The following is a 25,295-nucleotide window of genomic DNA, read 5'->3' as shown; positions in this document are numbered from 1 at the left end:
TACCCTCATTACGTTAATTACTTTCTTATAAGTAAAAAAATATACGTTAATTGAAAATAATATTTTATTAAATTGAAACTTTCTTTTTTTAATTACGAATTTCTCATTTAGTTGTACGAAATGTTTTTTTGGATCGACTAAATTTTGTTTCAATTAAAAGGAAATATTTAACGGAATGAGGGTAAAGAAATTTCAAAGAATTGGGTTACTTAGTGTATCTCCAAGAGGAATCATCACATCTGTCGGGATCAAGTATAAACTGACCACCTCCAGAAAGTTTTTATAAATTTTTTAAAACAAATTGGGGAAAAATTCATTTGCCAGTCGTACATATGGCACAATTTTAAACATTTCCAAAGCATGTTTCTATTTTAATGGGTAAAATGACTTTCCATTTCTAAAAAGTATAGCTCAAAGCAAAAAGTAAGTATCTGTCGAACGGTTGAAAAAAATGCCCGTATCTGCCAGGCCATTTGTCACGCCTGCGCTGCAAAGTCGAATTTCCGGCAGCAAGGCATTGCCGGAACATGCATCATCAGCCGGCGATAAAGTTGACCGTCCGCGCTCCTTAAAGTCGTCGGAGCAGTGCCGGAACTCGCGCTGGAAATGCAGTAAACCTACATGTATAGGTTGTTAGGTCCCCAGTTAGCTTTTCCGACTCGTTTCCGAACCAACTCCCGAGTGCCTGGAGATACCCCTGCAATCGTGTACGCGATTAATCTCGTGCTCCGCGCGAGGAAATGAACACGCGCACATGTAGCACGGTAACTCCTCACCGAGTTTGAGAGTGACTTTTGAAGGATACGTTTATCGTGTGTCTCGTCTTTGACGGTGTTTAACAATTCAATACTCGGAATTGCTTTCCACGCGACTCACCACATCTATAATGGCCTTACGATTCTTACTTTGACGGTATTGTTGAGGAAATAACAAGTATTGTTCCAACATTTATACTCCTTTGTACTACAGTTTTATACTTTTACAATATTTATGATCTTGTTAAAAAGTAAAATTGAAAATAAACTTGGTAAGAAACAGATGCAGCTTTGAAAACATTGAATTCGAATCTTAGTTTGCCAAAGTTATGGATCAACTTCACATATTTTGGAGCTGATAAGCTCTTTGGCCACGAATTTCAACAAATAATTGGTATTTTCCTCCCATCATTTTTCAAAGGGTCTCTATTGTCAGTCCTAGTTAACTGAAAAATATTAGAAGAAGAAATGCTCTATAGGAAGCGACGAGGCAAGTAAACTTGGAAAATATTTGAATAAACGTAAAAAATATGAAGATAATAATAGAGAAGACCACATATGTAGCAAGTCTAAGGAGATATCTGATGTGTTTTCCAAAAGAACTACTGCGAAACATTAGTATCATCTTAATGTTGCGATGCCCCATAAAAATATCATTTCCATAACGAGGTTTCACAAGCCACAACAGGGCAAACAGTGAGTCACGTGACGGTGAGACATCAGCGACAGTGCCATCGTTGAACATACAAGCACCAGACAGTCCAAATGGAATGATTGAAAAAAAAGAAGTACCAATTCAACTTGCCGTACGGGATGTGCTGTGACGTTGTTTACGTTATTTTGTTCGGGATCGAAGAGGCGTGGAGAGCAAGAAGAAAAAAGCGCTGATTATGACGAACGACCGGGTCTCGTGACGGAAAACGACGATAAGCGAGAGAAAAACGCTGCGTATCGGAAGCAGTGCAGCGTATACAGCCAAGTGAGGGAACAGAGGGTGAGAGTATCACCCGAGAAGGAGATAAAAGGAGGTTGAGTCGGTTGGTTCCGCTGGTGGCGCTGGAGCGCGGATAATTAGCAAAACAGAGGAACTCGGCCATTACAGCTTTCCTGCTCGCGCCCAATGGCCCTTTTTTTATTTCATTTTTGCCCTTCACCTGCTTCGTTTCTTTCTGAGGATACGCAAGGCACTTCTTTGGTTCTTTAGACTCGGCTCTTGAACAACTGACCATTGTCACTTGACACTGGTCTTGTGGATAAAAAAAAAAAAAAAAAAATGCTTTGGACTGGCAATTTATTTACTTTTTTTTTTTTGATCAAATATACCGTTGTTTGTACAAGATTTCAGCACAGTGCTTAGAAAGCAAGGGATGGCAAGGGAATCGATTTGTGTTGAATAATGTATGCGACAGTCTGCACCATCTACTCGATAATTGATTCATCAATGGCCATTAATATCAAAAAGTAATAGAAAAAATTTCTGATTGTATTGTAAATTGTTGATTGACAAGAATGTCTGATGAACTACGTGGCATGGTTTACTAAAATATTATACCTATTGTTTGGTAGACAGGATGTCGCGTCGATGTGTACTATGAGATAATTGATGCAGAGTTAGAAGGGCCGTTGATGCTGATAAAACCACGTACTGTCTCGTTGATACCTCGATATATTTAAAATTTTACGCGGTGACTGACACAATATTTGTAATTAAAGAGTAAACTGCATGGTTTATCCTCGAAAAAAAATTGACTTTAAACACGCTTCAACAAATACAAAGTAACGAATCCATAGTTTCGCGACTATAAAAGTATCACGATTGGCATGAAAAAAAGAGTCAATCCTCGTATTTTTCGATCAATTTATTCACCAGTTAGTAGTGGCGCCTTTGATCAAAGTCCGTTCGTTAAACGCCAATTTTGCTCGACAGTTTCCCCCGTAACAGCCACTCCAAGCTTTTGCAACGTCCGGCCGTCCGTACGTCGAGAGCCAACCTTTCAGCCCCTCGTATTATAAAAACACCGCACCCCTGCGAGTCGGATGAATCTCTTTCGCTTGGCACCACTTTTGCGCCAACTTCCGACCCAATAAAACCGGGAACCGACACAAATGTACGCCAACACAACTTTTGCCGGACCCAGGAATTGAATTCTCGCGTGAAATCGCGTTAAAACATCCAATACACCACGCGCGAGGGGTGACCGACAAACTTGCGTAGCCAGCTTTTTTGTGCGGCACGCGCGTCACCCTCTCCGGGGCGAAAATTTTATTTCGAGAAGTTGTACGTTACATGTACGCGTGTGCGAGAGCGGCCACCCGCTGCGGCCGGGGGATAATAAACGAGCAGCCGGCGCTTGTGATTTATTGCTCTAATTTATCGGACCGGGCAGTTTTTGATTTGATTTAAAAAATTTTTCTCTGCTTTGCTGCAGAAAGAAAATTGCCGGTACGGGTGAGTTGTAGAAAAGCTGGTGAGTTATATATAAAAATACACAACATGATTGTACTGTAATACTTTACCGATCTGTCATGGGTTATCTAGTATGGGCAAATCAGATGAACACCCAAACGAAAAATCAAAATGTCACTTTTGTGTGAATTAAATGTATACGAGCAAGTAAGCATTCAATCGTTAGCAGGTAAATGCTTAAAAGTGTCGGAGGTAAGAAAAAAAAGCAGTGACTTAACTTATTCACTTGTTTATTACCGATCACAAGTCCCGAATCTTTGTTCATAATGAGTAATCCTTTTCACTTCCATTGGTATGCGGTATGAAGAAAATTAGAAGTTTTAAGATACAGCCAGGAGTAACTCCACTCACTGAGATCAAAGGCTTGGAGGTCTGGAGAATCCATGATCAACAGCACCCCAAAATCTCCCGGTTATACACAACCTCACCAAAGTGTCTACTTGGAGGCATATTTCCAAATGAATGTCTAATTTAACGAAAAAAAAAAAGATGTATAAGAATGAATAATATATACGATAAATGGGAAAAACCAATAGAACTATCACAGGGCGTATACGAGTAACATGGGTAACAAAAAAGAAGTGATAAGTAATAAAGTACGTATAAGGCAATAAAATGTACGAGAAAGTGAGTACGTGTGGAATTAAGTGCCCAGAGAGTACCTATATGTATATGTACACAGTGAACACTGGGTAAAGGAATAATACAAGTGCACGCAGTATATATGTGCTTAAGGACACACACGTATACCATAATACACGCCTTACATCGAATTATCCCTCCTCCCACCCTGGGGGTGCACCTCACCCGCGAAGCGAGCAATAATTATATTACACCGGAAGTGCACTTAGCACCAAAGTTGACGCCACTGCTGGCCTGGTTAGGTCTGTCGTGTTGTATACATGTACACACTTACACGTATACACCTGCTTCAAAGTTTGCCGTCGGTTACAACAACTGATGGCTCGAGGCCCCCGTGTGTCGCGTGAGTTGCGACTCTTAGACTTACTTTGTCCCTACAATGTACAAGGGGAGACGAATACCGTACACGTATACAGGGCACGCGTTGATTTAATTGCTATTGTTTCGGATCGACGACGTATACGGTTGGGGGGTGTGAGATGAATGAACTTATCGACACAAAACACCGGATTCTTTCACAAGTGTATACACATATGGTACACCCATAGCGGTCCTTCCAACTTTCCAAACTCCCGGGGTCGTTTGTTGCGTTGTACAAGCGCAGAGCGGTACAAGAAGCCGCGAGCGTGGTCTTGGACCGATATTTGTCACACCGCCCCAGCCGATCCATTCCACCCCCCCCCTCGAGAGCACACGCGAAGGAAAAAACACAAGCCAGGGCAGCAGCTCGTGCTGGCAAGAAAACCCCTTGTTCTGGACTCCGGTATTGTTCCTCCCTCGACTTTTAACTGCTGTGCATTGCGGGGCGACCCCCTCCCCCACCAGCCCCTATTTCCCTAGGACCCGGAGAACAATAAAGCTGCTGATTGTAATGGAAGGGGATGGAGGCAGATTTACTTGGAAAAACGCTTGGCGACCGCAGCCTTCGTCGTGGCTCACCTGTATCTCTTCTGCCTCTTGCTTCGGGAAGGAGTTTGCCTCGCTGGGAGATTTCTGTGGTTGTACCTGCGTTGTGGATACGCGATGTATGTAGGAACGGATAGGCGATGGAGAAGAAGAACAAGATGGGGAAGTGGAACGGAGCCCTTTCGGCAGTCCCCTGCACTCGATGGGTGTGTACTAGATTACCGAAACTCTCACTCGAAATGCCCACTGGAACGTTTGGAACGTACCCTATATTACCACTCATTTGCGTGCGTGTAACATACATGGGAAATTCATCTTTTGGGAGTATTAAGTTGTCCAAGTTGCACACATTTTGGTAAAAATTTAACATTATTTGCTAATAGAGTACAAGAGACGTTACCTTAAGCAAAGAAACAAATCACCCACTCCCTCTAGAAAATACATGTAATGGGTATTAATCATTACACATTCATTCTTATAATCCTGTGTCGTTAACATTCCTACGTATGTTCAAGAAGAATGCAAAATTTCGGGTTTTCAAGATTTTACGAGTTTTTTTTTTTTTTTTTTTTTTTTTCTCAAGTATTCAAAGTGAATTACCGTTAAATTATTTTTTATGTGGAATTACTGTTTGTCAGTGTAATTGGATCGGAAAAACTACTTGAAGGAGATTCTATTAGTGAAAAGCTACCACTGTCAGCCAATTGCTTCTTACTTCATGAAAAATATAAGGTATCTGTACAAAAAACATTATTTTATGGGTTGAAAAAACTTGTTTTAAATATTTTAAAGAACATTTTAATGTGCAAAGGACAAAATCAACTGTTTGCGTGAGAGTATTAGTGGCTTGTAAGCTACTTTAAACATTTTTTCATGAGAGATCGTACCAAAATTCTCTTCTGCTGAATTGAGCATCGAAAAAATGAAAATGAAAAGGAAGTTTGAGATAATTGACAAAATGATTTTTTTCACAATTAGTCATGAAACTTAATATATTATTAACTATAAATTACTTGAGAATCAAAAGTTCCGAAGCGCTCCCAAGTCAATCAGTTATTTACTAAAGTGATATTCTTTGCGTAAGCATGTGTTTATAATATCTCACGATAAATCACTCGTTTCTTTCACCCTTGATGTACTCGAAAAATTCACGTGAGTACTAAGAAGGCATATAAGGATTCAAAATAAACGCAATTTCAACACAAGCTCTTATCAAAGCTACGTGCATTTGAATTTATAATCAACTTAAAAGCTATCCCGTTATATAGGTACACACCTACATATATATAAAACGAGTGATAAGCCGTATTTAAAGATTGAGCTGCGCGCGAGGCTGTATAAGACATCTTGAAAAGTTGAAGGGCTTTCGAACACAGCTTGATAACTTTCAAGAGAGATGGCTACTAACTCTGCACTTCAAACGGTTCCATATATCTATGTATACCCCCTTGCATCGCCTCCTTCAGGGATATCATTGTAATGGTCTCGAGACTTATTACACGCACACTGTTCTTCTTCTCAATTTTCTTGCCTCCTTCAGCTTCATCACTTATTTTTCATGCAGTTTAAAAATCAGAAAATTCTCAACCTGATGAACAAACAGCGAGTTCAGACCGTAATTTTTTTTTACGCTTTCTCCCACGCGCCGTTCAACTAAAAATGAAGAGGATTAAGCAGCTCCTGCACTGCACATGCTACTACACATTTAATATCTGTTTGCGTCCAGCTGCTGCTGTGCAGTTTCGCATATTAGGTATAATAAAAGTTGGGGGAAGGCAGCGCATATATATATACGAGGGGATGCAAACAGGGGCGTACGGTCGAAAAAGTTTTCGCATTGCAGGTATCTATGTGCTTACGGAGGGAAGAGGAGAAGTTGGGAGTTGATGGAAAAAGAGGGTGAATCTTTCGTCGTCCTTTTCGTCCGATCCGGAAACTTTTATGACACGTGGTAATTAAGTTCATCGAGTGTACTTTATTTGAACTGGAGACGCGGGTTCGTCTGTCCCGGAATTAGAGACTCGAGCGCAAAATTGTTTTTATCACTTCAGGTAAAACTCCGAAATATTTAGAACTTTCATTATTATTGGAATTTAACAATATTAATAATAATATGAAAAAAAAAAATTAATTTTCAATGAACGAAGCATTGACAGTAATTTTTCGATGTTTTGATTTCTAATTTTTAGTACCCATGCAAAATGTTTTGTATAGTATAATGTACGAGGATATAAATTGAAATCCGTTTTGTAAGACCTTCCTTTCCAGCATAAAATGCTTCGGATTAGCAATAAAAAATAAAGTTTTCTCAAAATTTAACATTGATTCGAATTAATTTACTTATGAAACGGTAACTTTTTTTAAAATTAAAAATCAAGTTGGTGTTCCCTACATTTTAAACTCTCAATCGAGACAGTACCTTTTTTGATGAAATTGGTAAATTAATTTCCTCAAGTAACGAGTTGAGAAGTAGACCTGAGCATGAAATAATTTTGTACACAACGGTGTCAGCATTGTGAGAAAATATTGAAAGTTACATAGTGAAATCGAGACAAAGTTTTTTCATAAATCCCTCGCCAACATTGCCGCCGGACCGGGTCAGAAAAAGAGGTGTCAAGAGAAACGCGTCCGGAAACTTTTCGCTAATTCAAAGAAAAAGGTGCTAGAAAGATACAAACTTGTTTTAAAGTGCGGATCGTCTGTTTTGCCGGAAGACCGGGCCCAAACTATACTCGGCTACTCAACTTTTTCCCCAATCTCGGCTACGTGACTTTCTTCCGAGACCACCCTCCCTCGCGTTCCATCTTCCGAGTCGCACGACATGCCCCCCCAACACCTTTTCCTCGGCTCCTTTTTTCTCTCTCGAAGGTTTTCACACGCGGCACACCCAACCAAGCAACCAACACTTGCGCACATTATTGCCACCACTTTTCTTTTTTTCCCATCCAACGGGCCAAACGTCCGAAAGTTGGTGCTTTAATTTGTACTCCTTTTCCCAAAAGACCCACTCAAAAGGGCAGCGTGCATTGTCACCACCCTTTTCCCGTCCAATGGAGGCTCGCAAATTTTCGACCCAGGTGCTCCTCCACCAAAAAAGTGCCTCGATACACACTGTAGTCGAAAGAGGAAAATAAAGATATTCCAGATGACCCGCATTTCCTTTAGCGTCGATGTCTTTTCTCGAGGGTACGTGTACTTTATCGATGACTCAAAGCTCTGTCCTGTCATTTGCAACACGACCTTGTGAAATCTTGTCCGTGAACTCCTTCGTTTGCTTTGAAAGATACGTTTTTGATGTGCCGTAATACAAAGGCTGGTGTGGGCTGACTCGAGCCATTGTACACAAAACGAGTAAACGAGGGTGGCTTCGGGGGGAAAAAAAGAGGATTGTAGGGGTGGATGAATGAAAGCTGGTTGTCTGGTGCCGAGGTATAGAGATGGCGGGGAGCAACAACTGTTGCTTCTGATTGAGCGTAAAATGGGGTGTTTTATCTTCATACGGGACGACAAGGCTGATGATGACGACATCGATGGACTTGAAATAAAGAAGTCTAGACAAATATGTCTAGGAGCTAACACTTGGAGGGTATCGCGTGTCGGAAAAGGCCTCCATTCGTGGTATTGATCGAGTCTCTCTGTAAGGTTTACCCACGGAAAGATTATCTGATGCTAAATCGAAGTACTTCATTGATGGAAAATATATCGTTTCATAAATTTTTTTTTTGTTTTTTTCGTTAAGTTCAAATTTTTTAAAGTTTTTGTTGCTTGAACAATTGTAACGAGAACTGTAAGTTGAAACGTTTTTTTTTTTTTTTTTTTTTTTTTCAAATTAATAACGCTATTATCTGAAAACTTTGGACAACTTGAGCTATTCGTGAAAATAATTTCACTCCGTCAACATCTTCCTGTCACATTTCACAAAATGTGATGAAGTTGAAAGAAGTTTCATTCGATTAAGTCTAAACTGTACGCCTAAACGCCAAGTGTATAAAGTTACTTGTAACAAAATATGATCTACTCATAAAATACTAGCACTACCATGGAGAGGCTTTATCACATTACCATGTATAAGATGCGTGAAATCACGGCGACAGTAACCACAAATTCTGGAATGGATTGCCTATGTAGAAACTATCAACCCCTGACTCATTATCTGCCGAGGTGTACGAACATGTATGTACGAGCAAGAGTCAAAGAACTGTAGCGCTGCAGTACGAGCACCTACGCGAGCGCTTGACCGCGCGATTTGGATAATCCGATGGTTGATTTATCACCGTCGCGTCCCGATAAATTACCGCTCGCTGGCCACACCGTCCTCTACTCTGTCCCCCGGTATCGCAGCCCAAGCCATGTACGTACATATTTACGCTTGTGTATGTATACACCTACTCTTTTGTCTATTGGCGATGCAACGTAACGTTAACTTATTGCACCAAACCAATTTTTTAAATTTAGTATTAAAATACAGATGAAGCTAAAATTATTGTCTGTCTGTCGATGGCTCGCCTTACCATACTCAGCTGTTTCTACTTACTTTTGTAGCCTAGTGTGCGCTTCTTAGATTTAATAATATTGAAAAAAATTTTAGGTTTATCGGTTCAATCTGTTTATTAGTGGACTACGTAAGTATAAGGGATAATAAATAATATATCTGACTCCAGATATTTGTTTCTTTGGCCAAAAACGTAAAAATTGTGTCTACATGTAACTGCTTGAACAGCAAAGTGTGTGCTATTTACTGAGACAGGATACGTTGAAAAATCTGTTTATCCAGGCAAATTTTTCAATAAAACAAAAAGTATGTATAAAAATAATAAATGTACGCTTTTTATTTAGTTTTATTTTGAATGGTTTATTGAAAATAGCGTATTTTGATGATTTTTTGAAAATATTTCAATTTACCTCAACGCATACGATACACTTTTACGTGCGGAAGCAGCAGTTTATTACACGTTTGGCTGACGAATAAAAAAGTGAAATGAGTGCGACAGCAAAGCCAAATTATTGTTGCTATTTTTCGCTTTTTTGTTTCTCTCGTTCATATACGTTACGTGAGCGGACTTTTGACTCTTTCTCGTGATGGGCCGATTGCTTGGTGGTTTCGCGTCATGCCCTGACGCTTCCACTGGGAGATTTTCTGGATTGGTGAAATGACCGTTTTGCTGTGATTGATGATGCTCACGGAATGTGGTTATTTCGATTTGAGATTTTGCCTACTTTTTTTTACGTGTCCAAGGTGTTACGTTAGCCTGGGAGTTTGTGCAAAATTGGTTTCAAATGATTATGGAAGTAACGGGAAGAGCACGTTGGTAGGTTTTGTTGGATCATTCATAATTCATATTGTTAGGTATGGATGTCACTGACCCGTTTGCAATATTTTGTCTACAATAAATTGAATAAATTGCCGTCTAGGATTGGCTTAGATATTTTGAAACTATGATTGTTAACCCCCTTTTTTTCTTTTACTTCATACCTTAAAAATCAAACAATATGTACATTTTTATTTATTCGAGATTTAAAACGATCTTCCTTTTTTATAACGATTTATAATTTTTTGTTATGAACATTTTTTTTCGCAACTTGGTTTTCCCATTTATTTTATGCATCAAGAAATTGACAAAAAATAGAATTTAAATTCTTATAAAGTATTTAACATTCCTCCATGATATTTAGATAGCACATAAGCATATTGGGTACACCCCAAGTAATGTCTTCCTAATTCTCTTTTCCGATTTTATAATTTTTATTGAAAAGAAATTAATTCTTTAAACCGTATCATTTTCTTTAAAGTAACTGTAACTTCAACTGTAATAGTATATTTTTAAATATTACAACTCCTGTTAAAATCAAGTTAGATCCATTATTTAAATATTTAAAAATTGCCTGCCTTGACGTGATCAGCTGAAACAAACAAACTTTTGAATACTAAGATACTTTTGTACGAGATCATCTTAAAGGAATAATTAATTCTTCGAGCCAGAATATGAAGTATATTTGTAATCATTTTATTATTTTATATATGATATTATTATCCGTACGAATGAGTCGAAAGAAAACTTGAGTAGGGCATACATTTTAGTACTGATTTTTAACGATGCTTTATATACTTATTGTGTAAAAAATTACTACTTACAAAAAAATTTTGTAAGTAGTCTACACTCTATTCGTAAATCTCCTACCAAAAATTTTAAGTTTAAATAAACATTAATTAATTGGTAAATTTAAAGCTCTGACAATAAACGATTGCACTCTCGACTATAGAATTTCCTAACACTGCTCAAATTCCAATTAATATTACAGTCCTTTTAATGAACATTTCATGCATGCACGCAGCAACTAATAATTCTCAAAAGTCTGCAGAATAAGAAAATTCATGCTGTGCAGGTACAACTAAGTGCAAATTGTAATATACCCGTGTGCACGGCTTTAGCAAGAGGTAACATAAAAATTTAGCATTAAGTTCGCGTGTCGAGCTTACAGAAATATTTTAGAGCAGAGGAGAAAAGAGCCAGTGGATGCTCGCAAGCTCTCGGATTACACAGTCTATTGTACATACTCATTTTGTTCGCTGCATTTCCCTCTGCATGTTTGTTTTCTTTCGCTCTAACCTAGTAATTTCAGCAAAAAGCGCTAAGTAATACATTCTGTTTTGGTGTATTATTAGCTTAGGTCTTAAGATCTTGTTCTTAAATTAATGTTATTTATAAAAAACAACGATTTACTGTAATTATTATTATTTTTTTAACTGTTGTTTCTTCGTTTTATTTATGATTTCCCTAGTGCTAAGAAAATGGATGAAGTTATCATGTACTGTTGTAATCTCGTTATTTACAAGCACTGTGCTAACAAAAGTTTTATAATTTTCAATATTAAGAAAATAATTTTCAATATATCTACGTACGTAACTTTTCGTTTACTATCTTCATTTTATCGAATTTTGGTTAAAAAAATCTTGCAATGGCCTTAATATAACTTTGAGATACTTCAATTACATACTGAATTATTACATTCTACACATTAAAATTGGAGCTTTCAATGGCTACATTGTTTATGTAGTACAGCCTTTATTACAACCAAAGACGAAGGGTTTTTCCGTCTGGTTGAATGAAAACTCAATGATATGATTTTAACACTGTTTAAATGATTTTGTAGGCTGCCTTATAAAATAATAATTAATTAATAGGTGTATTTTGTTAATTAATGATAATTTAAGCTCCTTTGATATAATTCTTTTAAAGATAATTTCGTTAATTTCTAAATAAGTTTAAATGAAAAATTTAATGATAGTTTTAGTCATTTCATGCATTATTTTATAAAATCGTTACATGTAATTATGTGATAGACAAAAATAATGATCTTATTTGTTATCAAAGTTGTAATTAAAACAGAAAAAAATCCTAGCAAGTTCTTGAAAAATAATGGTATATCATTATGTTTCGAAACAACGTTGTCCAATGTAACGAAAATTTGACTGTTCAAGAAATCATTATTCGTTAATTTATTCAATTATTAGTAAAAGCAAGTGAAAAAAAAACATTCTGAATAAGAACAACGATTTTCCTTACCATAGCACAGCAAATATCCAACGTACAAGAAAAAAGGCTCAAGTCAAGAAAAACCACCACATTTTTTTATCTTCATTGAGTAATAACAAAAATAAATATACAGCCTGAAGATGCACAATTCTCATTTGAGAAATCAGTATAGTGTTGAAAAATAATGTATTTATGGGTCAACATTTAACGCAGCATTATGAAAAATCAATTTCAATGTTATTTCATTCGAAAACGAAACAATAAGATGAATTGGTACACGATATCGATTTGAAAAATGTTTTTTTTTTGTTTTTTTTTTCATCATTACAAGAAGCTCAAGACAATGTTCAGTTCGAAGATAATACTATGATGCATGGCTTCGGATGATAAATGGCACTTGAGAGTAAACAAAATTGAATTGAACAATGTTGATATTCATTCACAACTTCATTTTTACTTACATTTGGATAAGAGCTGTGACATCAGAAAAAAATAAACATGCATTAATATTTCCTGAAAATGTCGAGGACACAAATTGGACCTAGATTGCCTGATACCCTTCACAATACTTTTTTTCCCTCGTTGGAAAAGCAAAGAAATATCGAATAACAGATTTAATCTTGATTCCTCGTTCGAAACAAATTTTTTTTTTAGTTCTTAGAAAATATTGTTTAGTACGGTTTCATTTCACCAGATTATCTTGTAAAAACAGTGTTTAAAACTATACAGTTTACTAGGTAAAAAAATTTCAAGAACTGTATTGTACGCATCAGTCAATGAAATATATTATTTCAAGTGATAAATAAATTAATTAGAGTTTTCAAATAACAATCTTATATAGTCTTTGGTATCGGGGCTCTCCATCAAAATTTTTATAGTTATATAGAAAAGTAAAATTATTTTATAATTTATATAGTGTTACACGTTCTAAAAAAATTTTTACTTACTTTAAAAATGATTATCCACAGTAATATCTAGCAAAGATGCGCAATTTAAACGCATACATACACTAAATTTCATACTTTTAAACACATACACACCTTCCGGTATAAATTAACAAAAGAGACACTACCAAGAAAATTACAAATTTCAAGGGCAAAACCGACGTATGCGTGGACGTAACCAAAAAGATGTATTTAAAAATCGTACAAACAAGTGACTAATACACCTTGGAAATTTACATACAGAGTAAATTCAGAATAAATTTGATTTCACAAGTCTTTCAAGGTTTGGTAAAGTACTATCGGCACACAAAGAAAGGTGAAACATCTCTTTCGGAGCTAACCAGCCTTGCAAATTCCATGATCCCACAGGACATTTTGCAAATTAATATCCGTAGGAAGGAATTCCGTTAATCCGTGCTCGCGACGAATCAACTCTATCTCTCTTGTAGGGTAGGGTCCTTCATCGCAAAAGGACTACGTGTATTGAGCTGGTGCAAGCATAACCTTCAATTCACCCGTAAACCAAAGCTCGGCTTTCTCTCTCTCTCTCTCGCTTCCCATATTCATCCAAAATTCAGTACTGATCTTCGGAATACGTCTAGCTTAGTTAACCTTAAGTCGAGTAAGATCCAAAGACTTAATTTATTATTAACTTGATTCCAGGGGGTTAAAGTGTATTTTTGTTTGTTCAAAGTTGTTGGGGAATTATAAAAAAATAAAATAAAATAAGGAATAAAATCTTGATGGATTCACCTAAAGCTCATCTACGTTATTCGTAATGTTAAAAAAAAAATTTGTTTTTGGGATTATGAGAGTACGTTTGCATATGCATCATCAAAAATAAGTGCTGTTGTGGATGATGCATTTAATGACGTGAAAACCCTTAATTCTAAATACATGTTTGTCAGAACGTTATCTCACAATTTATTATAAGAAATTTATTACATTTTATTTGAGTAAAATGATGCTGCCTAATGACTTGTAATAAACAACCAATTTACTTGTTATACTTTTCCGCTTTTTTACTGAAAAAAAAAAAAAAACAGAGTTATTTAGCTATAGTCATATTTTATAATTGGCTTCAAGTTAACCAGCAGTTATGGGTAGGAATTTTGTACGCTACTATATTTTAATTGTACTCTTTGCACTCAAAAGAAAATTTTCATAACATATTTTGAAATAGTTTTTACTTCGTACTTTACTATAGCATTATTTTTCAAACATGTTGTTAGTCATTTTTAAAATGTTCAAAATATCGAGATCCATGATAAATGCAATGTTTTTAGCTTTACAGTTTTAATCTTTGATCACACAAATTTTGTTTTTAGATTAAAAGATTTTTTTATGCTTGAAGGGAGATGAAGCAGTCAAGAAAAAAAAACTGAGAAATCCACAAAAACAATTTGTAAAAATAAAAAAATAAGCATTCGAAACGCTGGTCCATTAAGATTTGTTGATCAATATCTGTTTTTTTTTTTTTAATTTTAGTGATTTGTTAGTATAAAAAAAAAAAAAAAAAAAAAAAAAAAAATGAAACGAGATTTTCAAACAGAAAATTAACCTATTGTGCTCCATGTGGGAAAATCATTTTAGGAATTAAACTAAAACTATTATACCTAATATGAATCAAATAATCATTACATTTATTAAATATATGTATATGTATATAATAAAAAGTAATAACAATCTTAATTAACTATAAAACTTAAATTTTTGTATCAGATGCTTTCCAAATGAGAAAAAGAGTTTAATTTTAAGCCTTGGGTCATTGAAATTGGTACAAGGGTTTCAGAGATATGATTAATCCTACATGCACATATACACATAAATATACACAGACCAAAATTTTTTTATCCGTCTATTTTATTTTAAGCTAAAAAAAATTTTTGATACATTATTAAGATATTTTATTTTTAACCGATACATAGCTTCCTTTGTAAAGAAACAAAAAAGATTTTAAGGGAAAAAAATTAATCATCGAAGTCATACAAATAATGATATTAGCATAATCGGATTTTTATCACAATTTACCTGATCATGTGAAAAAAACGCGATAAAAAGGTAACACAAGTGTAAATGAAATACGGTATGTTTATAAATTTGCTGTAGACACTAACGATGTAGTCCTATTCATCACATCATCATGTTAAGTAAAATTTTAATTTTTTCTGTGTGTTTTTATCACACCACGCAATTGTTTGTCGATAGTAGTGAGGTATGTAAATATCTGTGTATATAAATTTGTCAGTACAATATTAGATTTTTCTGTACTGGCTCTTATAAAATATTACAATAGTACAATGAAGTATCTTGTTATTAGCGATTAATTTTTTCATAAGACAGATATAATATTTATTAATTTTATCAATAGTCTTACAGTGGACTGATCGATTCTCTTATTCAAACAACATTCCCTGAGGTTTCTGATGCAAGTAGGGATTCTTTTTTGTAATAAAGATGGCAATAAAAAGTTCTGAGTAATAATTTTCATGATTTTCCTTAGAATTAAATTACACATTTGGTAAATTGATAACTTCTCAATCTTCTCGACTAAAGAGAGAAATTCGACCGGTAAAATTTCAATTTGGTAATGAAATCATTAAGTTACGCCTTAGACCCATGATATATAATGTTATGCATCATAGTTCGCCAGTGTGGACTTTGAGACCAGTAGATGAGTCTGAAGAATATCATTTTTACGAAGAAATTGAAGAAGTATACTTTCAATTTTTTTATTCAACTTTAAGAAACATAAAATATTTTATATTGCTAACCAATTATAAATTTACTGTTTTTAGATCAAACGAAATATTGATGGCATCTTCTATCAAGATTTTCACAATAAGGCCATAATGCTCGGCTTTTACAGGAATGGCCAAATTTTCTTTGTAAGTAAATTATTTCACCTGATTAGGTTTATCATCGTTGCTATATATTATTCAAAAATTAACGCATGATCACCTTGAAAACCTGATTTCAATGGTCTTTTTTCTAGGATGGTGTTATTGGAGAGGGTATAAATAGAAAAATAATTCGAGCTATTCCTGAAAGATGGTACAGTAAGAATATAGTAGGATTGAATGACCACATAGTTTTTAAAGTGGGAGAGAACAAAGATAAAATCATGGAGCAACGTTGGTACCATTTTTAATAAATTTTCTAATGACGTTTTGAGTTGAGATGTAAAGTAGCATTTTCCACAGTTGGGGATACCAGTTACTTTCAACGAACGCGGAAATTGCAGAAACCATTAAAAAAATTACATGTAAAGTTGTTACTGGTTGTGGAATATAACTATTACAAGTAAGACTATTTGCACTCAAATTCTTTACAGTTTTAAATTCATTTAACAAATGATATTTCGTAATTTTATTTATTGAAATCAATAGTAACTGTTGACAGAGTTGTCAAATAGGTTTCTATTCTACTGATATAAACATGGTCAAATTAGTTCCCAGTCGATAAAACCCCATTGGGAGACAAAACATACATCAACTTTTATACTTAAAGATTACGACAATACTTTTTCTGTCACACTTTGCTCAGACCTCTAATTGGCAGTCGTTTTAATGTTGTTTAAAAAAATATTGACAGCCACTGATGTTGACGAAAGGTGATGAAAAAGTTTTTTTTTTAAGTATAGGTTCCGTGCTTCCGTTCGAGTGGTTTTGAAACATTTTATTACGAGATCAATGACCGTGTCTCTTCTGTTGCATTAAATACTAGGAAATCAATTTGACTATGCATTCTACTGACCCGGAAACGAATTTGACTATTTTTGTGATTTTGAGAACCAATTTGGTAACGGCCACTGTATATTTTAGGATGTTCGGGGAAGATTTAGTAAAAACTCTTAAATACCTGTCAATATTGTGGAATGCAGTTAATTTGAAGTACAAAGAAATTCCCTCTCCCAAAGTTACTATTCGAATCACTGGTGTAATCATAGAAACGGTAAAAAGAGTTTTTGAAAAATTTCAATGACAGTAAAATTTTAATGGCTAAAATAAATATTTAGAAAGCTGCAGCTGCATCATACATCCGTGCCGCTAGTGACCCGAACAGTACAGACTCTATCAATCATATGACCTTGATTTACAAAGGTACGCAGTACTTTAAAAACCAGTTTTATCACGAAACTTACTTCGACGATTATAATTCTGCCGTAGTGATGACGAGGTGATGTATATGTTTACAATTCAGTATATGTCAACTTTTACGAACCCAGTGATTTTAAAAATTAAATAACAAGTAAACTATAAATTTTTAGTTTGAAATCAGGACCAGTTGTGGGAAGTGCAATGGTGGCTCAGATATGCGAAAAAAATGTTATTTACATTAATGACGATGCTAACTATGATGCCATCTTCACTGCTACCCATGAACTTGGACACTCGTAAGTAACGATTTCAAGAATTATCATATGAAAAGTATAAACGTTTTTCAAATATTCTGTAATTGAACGTATTTTTATTGCAGACTTGGTCTAACTCACGATGATGCGTCTATCTCTGAACCACCTTATGAAGCCACTATTTTGGCACCTTATGTCATGTCAGCCAAAAATCTTTACTGGTCACAACAAAGTTTGAGAGAGTTGGAGGAGTTTGCATCGTAAGCATAATCAGTTTAGAAACACTTTTTGAATTGTGTTAAAAAATTTTTCCTACAGTTAAATATGTTTTCTTTTTTTCTTTTTTTTTCAGGACAGAGGAAGCTGAGTGCTTGAGAACCAAACGTACGAGTTGAAAATGTGCGTGAATGATAAAGAACGAGATTGTTATTTATAATGTACAACGACTGTAAAATATTATAGTTAGTAGTTTTGTAAATACAGCTAGATAAATTAAATTAAATTGTCGCTTGGAAGGAGTGAGGTGTCAATTCGGCCAAGAGTGATAGAAGTAACAGTTCTGTTGAAAAGAACAGAATCTCAATTTATATTGACCAATGAAATTTTTACTGTGTTTATAAGTTATGAGACTCATTTAGTTCGCTGATAATCATTGAGACATTGTTATTTTTGTTCAAGATGTTACTTTGGGTCACGTTTAGTCGGTGTACCTTTCTAAGAGCTCGACAGAATAGGCATCTTTCTAAGTGGTTAGAAGAATTGTAACTTTTCTTTGCAATCGGCTGAATTAGCATCTTATCCCACCTAATAAAAGCACCAATTTAGGTATGATTTTTAATAAACAAAATAGAAAATATTGTTACTTGGTTATTGTTTTGATCCTCGTATGTTAACATTTACTTGTCGTTTCAAAAAAATGTCGTAAAATTTATTTAATAAGATATATGTTTAAAACATATCTTACATATGTATATCTTGCCAAATCGATAAGGTACCTACAAGTACATAACACTTACGGTTGTCTACTTGAATAAACCAGAAGGTTTAAGAATAATTCGTTCTTCTGGTGCATCTAGTGTCAAAACGTATAGATCACGTATTATTCGAGAAAAAAATATGTGTAAATGTTGAATCAAGTTATAAATTCGTCCAATCTTCCCCAAGCATGGCTCAATAAGTTTTTGTATCTAATTTTGACTGAACAATATGTATAAGACTATCAAATAATTTTTCCGTGTCAAGTTTACCGTGCCTGGAGGCTCAAAAATTTTGGTACATAAAAGGCTCTGGAACTTATCCTATTTTGGTGCGCATAATGTAAATAAACGAAGAAAAGTTCAAAAGTTCTAGAGTAGTTTACGAAGCAGCCATGAAGATGAAAAAGATTTATCATCCGGACCTTATCTTTTGAAATCTTTACCACAGGTTTACAAATGCGTTGTGGCAAGTTTGACTATTGCAACAAAAGCGGATCTAAGAAACGTTTAAAAAAAATTAAAATTCGAAAAAAAGACGAAGACACAAAGCGATTTCTCTGCAAGGAAAGCGCAGATCAGAAAAATAAGGCGAATATTGAATGTCGTCTACGTTACTTGGCACTAAATTATACGGCATTGTATATAAAAAATAAAATTACCAGGTTATTTGTTGCCTCGTTATTCGGATGCCGTTAACTAACAGTGTTACGTAACACTGTTACAGAATTCTTCTTCCTTGTTTTGACTTTCTTTCAAAACTTTTATAAATTGTACGAAATAATTTTTCGACTTTAATGACTTATACGTGTAAAAAACAAGCTGCAATATACATATATAAAAAACCGTTAAAAAGTATAATAAATTTAAAAATTCATAAAAAGAATAAAAATTTTTCATCATCATTAGCATGACACTGGTGTTCGCTTATTTGTATTCGTCTTTTCAACGTCACACATACACATCAATAGTTTATCATATCGTTGTATTGATAAATGCTTACTTAAAATTCCTTTATAGAACGCTTACTTCTTAACCTCATTTACATTCTCGAATCGTAAGATATATAAGTAAGCCTCGATCAAATTGCTGCAAAGTAACTACAAAGTCTTGAAAAATTATTTCTCGCGAGTTGAGTTCTGCAATTAAAATGTTACTCAAACTATTGAACATTGCCATATGTTTTTACATTATTCAATCAAATGGACCTGCCTTTTCGGTACGAATGTCTTTTTACTATTTTCATTTTTTTTATTTCTCAGTTTGTTCCAAGCTCATTAGGTTTGTGCAAACGTAGTATAAGTATTGAGTTGGAAAAAAATTCACTTGAGTTTATAAACTTAAAAATCATCTGAGTGTTATTGCTTTAAAGTTTCTTTCACGTTTTTGCTCAGACATTGTGTGATTCAACAAAATTGCATACTTTTTTTTATAAGTGTTAAAAGTAATTGTTACGTAAATTTTTCATTAGTTGTAATGTTTTTTGTTCATAATAATTGAGAGAATGCAAAAATTAGAAAAAAATTTGTGTTGGATGGGATACTACTCATGCTGCCAGTATCATTCTTACCTTTTTTGTGTTGTAAAATTATTTTATCTCTATGCTTATTTTAGGAAAAGCTAATCACACGTCCAACAGGTTCTTTGTTTAAAAGAAATTTTTTGTCAAACGATGATAAAAGTAAGTAATTCATTTTTCACTGTTACAAACGAAATAAATTGAAAGTGCAGAACTACATTAAGCATAAACTTGAACCATGATACGATTATTGTAAAAAAAAAAAATCATATTTTGAACTGTAACTTAAATAGACATTTTCATTCTAAATTTTCTGTGATTAACAATCGAAGAAATGACGTTAAAAAATTTAGTAAGACTACATAACTTATTCAAGAATTTTTCAACTTCGAATGATTGCTACATAATGCTTGTAAATAACCTTGAAACGTGTTTTCTTTCTATGATTACTCCACAGAGCTAATTATAAAATTTTTCAGACTTAGACAAAAACTTAAATGACTTGCTAACTTCAAAGTATTTTCAAAAAAAGCAGGAAGCGAGGGAGGTAACATTTGAGTTGGAAAATAATTTTCTTTTGTTAAACCTGACTCCTCTGAGTCATAATGTTTATTCTCTCAATACATCCATATGGACCGTCAAATCTGATGTGCATGAAAAAATTGGCCGTATTTTTAAAAAAGTATATAGCACAAGATAATTATACCTTATACTGAAAGACATACAAGGTGTGCTTAAATTCTGTATTCATTCTACATCTTTCAGGAAACTACTACGTTGAACAAACAGTTTTATCAAGATTTACAAAATAAGGCAATTGTGTATGAATATAATGATAATTATTATGTAAGTAATTTTATTTTAAAAGTAACTGATGTATGTTCAGCTTTCCTGTTAACACTGAATCCAACTAATTGTTTGATGATAAAAAAAAGAATGGATACAACAAATTGTTTTATTTTTTACAGTGACAAAAAATGTCTTATCATATTTTTTAAATATTTTAGGACGGGGTTTTTGGTGAGGGTAGCAAGAAAAAAACAATAAAATCTCTTCCAGGAATATCACGTAAAGTACATTTAGATGATCAGATGCCTTTGCAAACCAGAAAAAAAAATGTTACATCGATCGAATCCCGTTAGTATATCTTTACTTTCAAATACTAGGAAATGTTTACGACGAGCCATGGGTGTTTAAAAAAAGTTAAATAACAAACAATAATCATTTTTTTTATTAGTTAAAACTCAGGATTTTGTAAAATTTCATAAAGTGGAGAAATCTCTGGAAATCTTAAATCCAAAACTTATTTTGATAATAGAATGGAACTACTTTAAGTATGTATACTAATTTTTTAACAATCACTTTTTACAATAAAATACAAGATATAATTTGATATTTCCATGCACTAGAATGTTAAATGAAAGCGTTTCTGATGCAACAAAATATTTGTCTATATTTTGGAACGCTGTTAATTTAAAGTACAAAGAAATTTCAACGCCTCAAGTAAAAGTAATTATCACTGGAATTTTCATAGCTAAGGTTGGTTTAAAATTTTTTGTAACTATCTATTGTTGTGGGAGAGAAAAATGGTTAATCTTAAAAAAAAAGTTTTCGTTAACCAACCCTGAATGATAATTAAATCTTTTTATTACTTAGGATGATGCTGCAATAGACTTTATTCTTAGATCTCGTAATAAAGAAAATCCACAAAAATTTGATGAATTGAAACTCCTTAGTCTTGGGAATGAATATTTTGGTCGCACATTCAAAAAAGAAGCCAACTTCAGAAATTATGATTCTGCAGTTTTAATGACGAAGTAACAAATTTGAGTTATCATTTATCAAATACTATTTCAAAGACTAAAATAATATTTTTTTTAGTTTCACAGCTGGATCAACTCGTGGTACGTATGAAAAAAAAAAAAAAAAAAAAATATCTACTTGATACAGCTTGAATCATTAATTTTGTAATCCAGGAGGTACCATCAGAGGTCAAATTTGTAATAAGAACATCATCTACGTTTCTGACGATGCCAATTACGGTGGAATCGCAAAAGCTATTCACGAACTTGCGCATTCGTAAGTATTTACTAATTACATTAAATCTAATGGTTTTTTTTCCTTGGTTTGCTGTCGGTAGAACTACCATAAAAACTACTTGTTAAAGGGTAAAAATTTTTCTAACATATTATTAGAGTGATCCAAGATAAACGAATAAATATATTCGAGCTTTCAAACTAAATAGAACGATGGAATGACCGTGTGATTTGGTCCAAATTTAGTTGGTAGCGTCTTTTCGTACGATAATTTATACTTTAAGTTTTTGAATTACAATGAAAAAAAAATTGGTGTTCTACAATATGAGTTGATCTTGAAATAATGTGCTTGATGATTATCAATGTTATGAATTTTTGTTATCGTAGATTTGGTTTGAGTCATGACAGCAAAAATCCCCTAAGAGGGTCTCCAAGTAGAAGCTTAATGGAACCTTATACCACTTCGCCTCAAACATACTACTGGTCAGATCAGAGTTTGGAACAAATTCAAGCTTTTTCAATGTAAGTGCTATAATCACATTGATACATTAAAAATTTCTTCCTTTTTAAATACACGTTTTACTATAAATATCTTAAATTAATTATTAATTAATATAATAATACTTTTAACTGTCTTTTTCTCTTGTTTTTTTAACTTATTATTTTTATTGAAAAAATAATAATTTGAATGACACTTTTTTATATTATTTGAAGTACTCATTTACGAAATAAATTATTTAGTATATTGATATATAACGGTTTTTAATTTTTTAGGACAAGAGAGGCAAGTTGTTTGGGAAATTCTGGACGAAGTAAATAGATTTTGTGTCCAACTTACAGTAATTGACAAAGAAATTTTTTAATTCATAAAACATCTTTCGTAAGCGCATGTACGGATATTTATGAATTTATATGTTAATGGATAAGATGTCTTTAGATAAATTTTTATTTTCTAAATAATGTTACTACAAATAAATTTAATACATTTCAATACAATTGGTGTTTTTTTTTATCTCCAGTCATCTTAAAAGTCATTTTTGTAATTAACAATATATTATTTAACTATTTATAATATAATGTAGCACTATACATGGAAGACTATCACAACAATTTGGTTAGTTGTAATTCAGATTTTCAAGTTAAAGTATTTAAATACGACGTATCTCTTTGTTATTAAAAAATATATATTTCATCGATTTTTGATTGAAGCATTTTTGTTCATTAAGAATTCCTTGTGTAAAATTAAACTAGAGAATTATTTATTTGGAAAACTAATGTGTAGTAGAAATGATTTATTGTAAGCGTACAAAGAGTCGTAGTAAATTTTTTGCGCCATAGATCCTACAAGCGTTAGTTACTACCATTAAAAATTATTTGGTTTAGTAGAGATGGTTAATTTGATAATCAATACATTACAATTTCTTATTGAATGATTACTTACATTGCAGTTATGCATTTTTTTACTATGTAGAAATCTCAGCGAGACTCATTGATCTACAGTGTGTATAATGCATTAAAGCCTGAAATAAAATCACCATATAATATCTTAGTTCTCGTTTTTTCAGCAGCGTTGGTACGTTTTGTTCTTGAAATAATCGATTTATCGCTGTTAGTATGCAGCCAGACATGCATATGCGGTATTAAGTACTTACATGCATACAAGAAAATAAGATAGAGCAGAGTGCAATGAACAATTGCCTTGAGTAATACAACGTGTGTGTTGACAGTCTATTACTTTTTAAAGTTAATTGAAAATCACGCAAAAGAAAAACAAGAATATAAAATTTACAAAATATATAAATATTAAAAAATAAAAAATCAACCCTTTGCTTTTCATGCCTTTAATTATAAATTAATTTTATACCTTGTATTTTACAGTGATTTATCTTGAAATTGCTCTTTGTACCCATAAAAAATTCCTATATAATGTAAGATTTTAATTAGTTTTAATTAATTTTGACAGTGAAGTAATAGTGGATTTTTATTGTCCTGGTGTCTTTCCCATACTTAGAAATGCTTATTAACACTTTATTAAAATAAAAGAAATGTCCTTATACAAATCTATGCCATAGAAAAATCAAGTCAATTTTTTCGTCTTGCAATGATTGACCTTAAAAATATTGACAGTCTTATTTTACTTATAATTATTCGATACGAGCTAAAACTAATCGATATGGTACAACTGATTACTGATAAATTTATTTTTTTTTTGTTGCAGGTAAGCTGATTATGCATTTATTACTTTCCGAATGGACAGTGGTAAGAATATGATTGAATAATGACTTATATATTCAGAGAGAAAGATAAAAAAAAAAAGTATAAGTACTAAAGTATTCAGTTTCGTTTAATTTGTCAACTTTACCATATGAAAACATTATTTAAAAAATGATATTAATTATGATTAACGAACATATTAATTTCTTTCAAGAGTATGAAGTTTAACTTCAAACAAATTCAATTAAATCCTAATAAATTCTAAAGAACTCATTTCTGCCGAATAGTCATGATGAAAAATATCAAAAATTATAATGATTTCGCAAATTGTCCATTTCAATGCCTTTATAATTCAAGACGAAAAGACGTACTCTTATGTTTACTTAAAAACGAAAACATAAACATTATAGACGCTAAAAGCACATTTTAATTTATTGTCGGTGCACTGAACATAAGATTTATTACTGTACTTACGGTAGAAAACCAAAAGCTCTCTATGTTTGCAACGTTGAAGTACTAATTAGTACTACCTACATCCACGTTATGACGTCCACTTATCTTCATCTCACGTGTTATGAAAATCCGTTCATTGGTTTGTTTTTGCTCAAAAAAATCGTGCCGCAGGTGTGGCGCGAATCAAAAAAAAAAAGCAAAAAAAAAAACCAACAAAAACACACGAGCTTTCAAGCTCTTAAGTCTTATTAATTTTTCCAGCTTCCCGGCTCCTCTTTCCTTTTTTTATTCCGCTTAATAATCTCGTTAGGCGCCACAAGCGCAGTACCTATACCATATAGACAAAGCTGCTTTCTTGCTCACGCCACGTAAACGCGCATTTATCAGATGTACTCGACGTGTGCGCGGTACCAAGGAGATAATGGAGAGCAAGGGAATGAAGTTACACAGTTCATGCGCGATAATAATTTTGCTCTCACCCCTTTCTTCCCATGCA

The 25,295-nt window shown here is 33.4% G+C and overlaps 2 protein-coding genes and 1 long non-coding RNA gene across 3 annotated transcripts; all 3 read left to right on the top strand.

The window, feature by feature from the left end:
- Positions 1-8,173: 8,173 nt before the first annotated feature.
- On the top strand, positions 8,174-17,867 carry LOC106640557 (venom metalloproteinase 3-like). Its single transcript, XM_089589792.1, has 9 exons — positions 8,174-8,356; positions 15,806-15,964; positions 16,048-16,137; positions 16,245-16,383; positions 16,453-16,552; positions 17,074-17,203; positions 17,268-17,428; positions 17,520-17,645; positions 17,729-17,867. Exons 1-9 carry the CDS (start codon positions 8,174-8,176, stop codon positions 17,865-17,867), a joined length of 1,227 nt encoding a protein of 408 aa, XP_089445918.1.
- Positions 17,868-20,635: 2,768 nt separating this feature from the next.
- LOC149376042 (uncharacterized) lies at positions 20,636-21,227 on the top strand. Its single transcript, XR_016293111.1, has 3 exons — positions 20,636-20,778; positions 20,862-20,942; positions 21,104-21,227. It is a non-coding gene; the product is annotated as an uncharacterized LOC149376042 (long non-coding RNA).
- Positions 21,228-21,377: 150 nt separating this feature from the next.
- Positions 21,378-22,658, top strand: LOC106640558 (venom metalloproteinase 3). Its single transcript, XM_014354630.2, has 6 exons — positions 21,378-21,430; positions 21,506-21,635; positions 21,753-21,913; positions 21,978-22,000; positions 22,073-22,175; positions 22,520-22,658. Exons 2-6 carry the CDS (start codon positions 21,507-21,509, stop codon positions 22,656-22,658), a joined length of 555 nt encoding a protein of 184 aa, XP_014210116.2. The 5' UTR covers positions 21,378-21,430; position 21,506.
- The last annotated feature ends 2,637 nt before the right edge of the window (positions 22,659-25,295 follow it).

Source organism: Copidosoma floridanum, unplaced genomic scaffold (assembly GCF_036245765.1).
Source record: "Copidosoma floridanum isolate Cflo_tuat_1 unplaced genomic scaffold, Cflo_Japanese_pri ptg000001l, whole genome shotgun sequence".
NCBI classification, from domain to species: Eukaryota; Metazoa; Arthropoda; class Insecta; order Hymenoptera; family Encyrtidae; genus Copidosoma; species Copidosoma floridanum.
This window is presented reverse-complemented; position numbering and strand designations above follow the sequence as displayed.